The 6,934-nt window shown below is 49.6% G+C and overlaps 1 protein-coding gene across 1 annotated transcript in view; it reads left to right on the plus strand.

The window, feature by feature from the left end:
• The window catches only part of Aoc3 (amine oxidase, copper containing 3), a 14,753-nt gene extending 10,763 nt beyond the window's left edge, over positions 1-3,990 (plus strand). Inside the window, exons 2-4 of the mRNA XM_005369061.3 lie at positions 388-673; positions 1,056-1,185; positions 2,265-3,990. Coding sequence (XP_005369118.1) covers positions 388-673; positions 1,056-1,185; positions 2,265-2,540 — 692 coding nt within the window. The 3' untranslated portion in view covers positions 2,541-3,990. The remainder of the gene's footprint in view (positions 1-387; positions 674-1,055; positions 1,186-2,264) is intronic.
• Positions 3,991-6,934: the final 2,944 nt, after the last annotated feature.

The raw sequence follows: 6,934 nt of genomic DNA on the forward strand, positions 1-6,934 counted from the left end.
CACACAAGTGGTACATGAGTGGTACATGAGTGCACATGAGTGGTACATGAGTGCACACGAGTGGTACATGAGTGCACATGAGTGAACATGAGTGGTACATGCCACTGGAAACCAGAGATGTTGGATCTCCTTGAAGCTGGAGTTAAAGGGACTTGTGAATGGCTCTGCATGGGTGCTGGGAGGCAAACTGCAGTCCGGTGGAAGACCCAGCACTCTTAACCACTGAGCCATATCTTCAGCACCTGAATATTTAAATTTATGGGTTAATAGTTTTGTCTGAAGGATGGGGGAGGGACAGGGAGGGACAGGGAGGGACACTCTGAAGTCAGGTGGATGCCAGAAATGTCCAGAGTGGCCCAATGACTAGCCCTTACACACTTTACACAGGGCTGAAGAACTGGGCCTGGGCAGAGGACATGGCTTTTGTCCCCATGAACGTACCTTGGCGTCCTGAACACCAGATACAGAGGCTGCAGGTGACTCGGAAGCTGCTGAAGACAGAGGAGGAGGCTGCCTTCCCCATGCGGGGTGTCACCCCTCGCTACCTGTACCTGGCCAGTAACCACAGCAACAAGTGGGGTCATAGGCGAGGCTACCGCATCCAGATCTTCAGCTTTGCCGGGGAACCACTGCCCCAGAAAAGCCCCATAGAGAAAGCCTTCAGCTGGGGGAGGTGAGTGGCAGGTGATCAGAGATGGTTGGGGAGGTATGCCCTGGGGTGCAGCAGGGGCAGAGGAGGGCTACCTGAAAACAGATCAGACTGTTTCCAACATTGCCTGTCTCTGGGCACAAGGGGTTGGGGTAGGGCTGTCATATCCCCTTAAAGGGCTCGAGTCAGGGAAGAACTCTTTTCTGTTCAGGGGTGGTGTGGGCTGTTCTGTGCAATGGCAGGGGTACGACATGAACCTCCTCCTGTGTGGTGTCAGGGGTTCTAGAGCTGGGTGTCGCTGTGTGAGCATATGTGGAGGTTGGTCAGAGCACAGAGCTTGCCCCCATCGGAAACAGGCATCATGTTGGGCTTAGCAACCATGGAGACCTAACCAGTGCCCTTCTAGGTACCACTTGGCTGTGACCCGAAGGAAGGAGAAAGAGCCTAGTAGCTCTAGCATCTTCAACCAGAATGACCCATGGACCCCCACTGTGGATTTCTCTAACTTCATCAGCAACGAGACCATTGCTGGAGAGGTGAGCTGCCGGTGGGATGAACCGAGATGGGGGTACAAGGATGAGCTTTCCCTTCTCACGGGTGGGTCCCTGGAAACCATCTGAACTCCTCAGAAAAGGAGCTGGTTCTTGCCTTCTGCCCGTCAGTAGATGTGATCATGACATCTAGAACAGCAGTTCTCAGCCTTCTGGATGCTGGGATCCTTTCGTACAGTTTCTCATGTTGGGGTAACCCCCAGCCAGAACATTATTTCATTGCTATTTCATAAATGTAATTTTGCTACTGTTATGAATTGTAATGTGATATGTAATATGCAGAATATCTGAAGTGTGACCCCCCAAGAGGTTGTGACCCACAGGTTGAGAACCACTGCTCTAGCAAGGCTCTTCCAGAGCTGAGAAGTTACGTGCAGACACCTGGGTCCTAAAGCCCTCCGAGTCTCAGGTTTGTGGACTGAGCCTTTTCCAGGCCTGAGGTTTTTTACAGAGAAAACCAGAGACCACAGCTCCCATCCCTGCCTTGAAGGGTGCATTCTACATGTCAACTTGCAACCACTTTTTTTTTTTTTTGAAGATTTATTTATTATGTATACAGTGTTCTGCCTGCATGTTTGCCTGCACAGCAGAAGAGGGCACCAAATCTTATTACAGATAGTTGTGAGCCACCATGTGGTTGCTGGGAATTGAACTCAGGTCCTCTGGAAGAGCAGCCAGTGCTCTTAACCTCTGAGCCATCTCTCCAGCGCCTGTTCCTACCTTCTAAGGCCTGAATGTCCCTGTTCCACAATTCTCCCCTGAGTTACACTTTGGGGACTCTTAGAGAATTAGGAAAGAAAAGCGGAAGTCTCCTGGAGTGATCACCCTCCGGTGTGAGCAGGCAAAAGACGCTGTGATGGGGGCAGCAGAGATGGAGATGCAGAGCCCCCGTCTCAAGGAGGCAGCCGCGGTTCCCAAAATGGAATGAGCTTTTTACGTTTTGACTCCTGGGACATCTGAAGGAGACACTGTTTAAAGATTCAAGATCTGTGGACTCGTGAACAGACCTCTGTGCAGGGAGGCTGTGTCTAGCCCACCTCCCCATCCTCTTTTCTCTCCCGCAGGACTTGGTGGCCTGGGTGACAGCCGGGTTTTTGCACATCCCACATGCAGAAGACATCCCCAACACGGTGACTGTGGGAAACGGGGTGGGCTTCTACCTCCGACCCTACAACTTCTTTGATGAGGACCCCTCCTTCTACTCGGCTGACTCCATCTATTTCCGGGAGGACCAGGATGTCGGTGCCTGTGAGGTCAACCCCCTGGCTTGCCTGCCGCAAACTGCCACCTGTGCCCCTGACCTCCCTGGCTTCTCCCATGGGGGCTTTACTCACAAATAAGTGTCCCCTGGATGGACAGTCGAGCCAAGGCCCCTGGGTAAGGACTGGGGAGCAACAGCTGGCAGTGCACAGGGCGGTCTGGTTCCCTCTTTTGTCCTCACACCTCTGATAGCCCACCTCTCTTCTGCTGTTTCCTCCTCCCTGCCTGAAGCAACCTGAGCCCATGATGCCTGACACACAGGGACACTGGGCTTTGCTGATCATGGCTGTACTGAGTTCCTGCCACGGGAGAAGAGTGCCCTGGCTAGGAGCCTGGGGTGATGGCTATGGGTTGGGTTTTTTTTCCGAAATGGTTCCTTTTTCTTTCCTTCTTTTTGATTTTTATTAAGTTTTATAGTCACTCCGAGGACTCTGCAATGAGGATAATTCTTTAGAGACTGCAGAGTAGGGTCTTCCTGAGTCTGGAGCATCCACAGATGAGCTGAAAGGGACCCCTGTCCACAATCCTCTTCCCCCCAGCCTCCCTCTTCCCTCTCTCCTGCCCACACCTCCTGGAGTCCCTGCTCACTCTTACATTCTAGGATTTCCCACTCAGTCCGAAGGGGATGCCTGTCTGTGTTCTCTCAGCCCTCATTTCTCAACTGCACTCCCTTCTCCTGGTCCCGAGCCTGTGAAAGTCTCAAAGATGCAATGGAACAACATCTTATTGGAAAGGACCAGGCTCGCTTGGCTCCTAACACCTATCACATATCAAAAGTAGGCGTTGTCCCTGCTACAGTCTTGCTTTGTGCCCCTTCAAGATGGTTGTAGAGACAGCAGGTGGCTTGGAGTTGCTATGATTATGACAAACAGTTATTTTATTCCACGGCTCTGCATGACTATGGTCTCTGTGCCCTGCAATAGCCAGTTTAGGACCAGTGGAGTAGGGACCATGTGAGGACATCAAAGGTGAGAAAGAGAAAACCTTGGGACTTCATGCTCAAAGCAAGGGATGTCCAATTAGAAGCAGACATGCAAATGAGCATAATAGAGAGGGATATGGCTTCATGGGACCTGCTTCAGGGCTTCCCGTCACTGGCTTCCCTGAGTTCTGGACAGGGGACGGTACAAAAAAACACCAGTGGCTAGAAACAAGCCCCCCATTCCTGAGCAGACTGACCAGGCTAGGCCCATTGTGACAGTCTTACAGTGCAATCCAACTGAGCTGAAAACCGTTCTGTCATTACTTGTTAGTAGGAAGTAACCTTCACTGGGAAAGGGCATACAGAAATGCTTCTGTTCACTCCCTGCTTGTGTTTTTAGAGCAAGGAGAATGTAGACAGCTGTGATCCCAGAGTCCGTCTGGGGCTTGACTGATCTGCACAGTGAGACTTTATCTCACAAAACCAAGGGCTCAAAATGTGACTCGGGGATAGAGAACCCAAGGCACAGTTTTACAATAGATAGATGGGTTCTTTTTGTTCATTTTATACAAGGCCTTGGGTTTAATTCTCAGCACCATTAAAATGAAAGAAAGGCACCAGAGAGATGGCTCAGTGGTTAAGGGTGCACACACCGCTCTTGCAGGGGACCCACGTTTGGTTCCTAGCACCCACATTAAGTGCTCACAACCACCTGTAACCGCCGGGCGGTGGTGGTGCACGCCTTTAATCCCAGCACTCGGGAGGCAGAGGCAGGTGGATCTCTATGAGTTCAAGACCAGCCTGGTCTACAAGAGCTAGTTCCAGGACAGGCTACAAAGCCACAGAGAAACCCTGTCTCGAAGACAAACAAACAAACAAAAAAACAAGCCGGGGCGGCGGTGGCGCACGCCTTTAATCCCAGCACTCGGGAGGCAGAGGCAGGCGGATCTCTATGAGTTCAAGACCAGCCTGGTCTACAAGAGCTAGTTCCAGGACAGGCTCCAAAACCACAGAGAAACCCTGTCTCGAAAAAACAAAAAAACAAAACAAACAAACAAACAAAAAAAACCACCTGTAACTCCAGCTCCAGGCCATCCAACACCCTCTTCATAGGCACCTGTCCTCATGCACATATCCCACCCAGATGCTGACACAGAAATAAAAATAATTCTTTAAAGACAAAAAGAAAACCTAAATATGAGGAAGATATAAGTGCGTATTTGTTTATTCCTGCATTGAGAAATGAGTAACACTGATTACCTCTGGGGAGGAGGATGGGGGAGAGCTGGAACTGGGTACTGAATGCCACTCAGAACATCCCATGTACTGAACCATGTGACTATTATTGCTTCATCAGAATAAACAAGTGGCCCCAAACATGAACTGTCCTGTCTTTTCTGTTTCTTTTTTTCAAATATGTTGTGTGTGTTGGGGGAGTGACAGTCTGAGATCTTGAGTGCTGAAGAAGTAGGTGACCTGTGGTACCGCCCTTGCCTTTCTTGCGTCAACTCTGGGGAAACGTTAAGCTTCAGTCAGCAGCTCCCCCCATCCCCACTGCCTCTCTCAGAGGAAGGGATAAGGAGAAGCGATAGAATTGGAGTTCTGCTCCAGCTGGGCCAGGAGGGGAAGTGCCAGGAACAGATATGGGTGCCACTCAGCTTCTGAGCAGAGAGACATGTTCAAGGGCTCAGACACCGTGGGGCCTTTCGCCCCTTCTTGCTGTCCCTGTGATGATGGGGCCAGGGGCAGTCACAGCACCACAGACACTTACTTAGTCCAGAGATAACATGATTTGAGTGAAGATACTGGCATTATTTGGGGAGGATCTAGAAACTGAGAACATGGTGCCAACCTGAAGGAAGCAGACCACTGGGTGAATGAACCCTTGAGATACATTATCTCCAGTCGCTTCCTGTCTTACTCTCTCTGCTTCCTGGTCTACCATGATGTGAACTGCTGTGCTCTACCATGTCATCCCCACCATGAGAGACAGAACCTTCCAAAGCCATGGGCTAAAGGAGTCTTTCCTCCTCAGACTTTCCCCTCTCTCTACCCCCGTCCCTCCCCCCCCCTCTCTCCCTTCCTCCCCCTCTCAAGGGTGCATGCATTCTCGGGCACACACACATACACAAATTAAAAAGACCAGGCTGGGCTTGAACTCAGATATCCACCTACTTCTGTCTCCTGAGTGCTGAGATTAAAGGTGTGTACCACCACTGCCTGGCATCAGTCAGCTTTTCTTAAAGCAACCAGGACCCCAGCCCATGAGTGCCACCACCCACAATGGGCTGGGTCTGCCCACATCTATCACTAATAAAGAAAAAGCCCTACAGACCTGCCTACAGGCCTGTATTATGGAGGCATTTTCTCAATTGAGAGTCCTCTTCCCAAGTGACTCCATCTTATGTCAAAGCAATGTAAAACTAATCAACACAATTAACTCCTTATCAACTTGACACACAAGCACTGTACGGTTCAGCTACAACCTTTCCTTTTTCATTTTTCCCCAAGATGGTATGTTAATGTTCATATGACAATATGAAACATAGCATAGCTTGAAAAGTTCTGCAGTCTTTACAAATTCAAATACTTTAAAAGTTTGGTCTCTTTAAAGCATCCAAAATCTCTTTCAAAGTTCCAGACCTCTCAGGGCTGGAGAGATGGCTCAGTGGTTGAGAGTACTGACTGCTCTTCCAGAGGACCCGGGTTCAATTCCCAGCACCCACATGGCAGCTCACAACTGTCTGAAGATCCATTTGTAGGGGTTCTGACACCTTCACACCAATAAACAATAAAAAATATTTTAAAAAAAAAGTTTCAGGCCTCTCTAAAATATCTGAAGTCGCCATAAAATGCCAATGTTTTTTAACTACAGACGCCCATAAAATGAGAAAAACGTTAAATACTTTCTTGCTGTAAGAAGAAGGAGCCAGGACACAGTCACAATCTGAACAAAGCAAACCACACTCCAACAGCGTAAATAACTCAAGTGTCTGAGACAGCCCACAATCTTCAGGGCTTCCGAGAATTTGAACAGTCATACTTCTCTGGCTCTCCCATCCATGGTAGGCACAGTTTGTCTCACAGACTCGGAATGGCTTCCTCTTCACAACTATGCCGTTCCTAGTGGTTGTTCTAGGGTATTGGCATCTTTAAAGCGCTGCGGTCTCTGTGACTAGGCTGCACCATCACCAGAGGACTTTCCTGGGCTCTCTTCAGAGAGAGAAGGACCAGGCCATGTGGTGCCAAGCTTCAACTTCTGTCCATAATCTCCTCAATTCTGAGACTTCAGATGCAATTGAGTTTTCAGCCTCAGTCCTGGCCTTTCTTCAGGGACTCCAGCCCTGCTATACAGTGCCAACAGACACAGACAGTTTCTGCGGACAGGGCAAAGAAAGGTCACAGAATCGTGGTTGTCACAAGGATAGAGGAAGTCAGTAGTGAGGGGTTGGGGAAGGCCCGCTAGAGCAATGGATCTCAACCTATGGGTCACGACCCCCTTGAGGGTTGAACGACCCTTTCTGTTTTTGTTTTTGTTTTGTTTTTTTTTTT

This window comes from Microtus ochrogaster, unplaced genomic scaffold (assembly GCF_000317375.1).
Source record: "Microtus ochrogaster isolate Prairie Vole_2 unplaced genomic scaffold, MicOch1.0 UNK44, whole genome shotgun sequence".
Classification (NCBI taxonomy): domain Eukaryota; kingdom Metazoa; phylum Chordata; class Mammalia; order Rodentia; family Cricetidae; genus Microtus; species Microtus ochrogaster.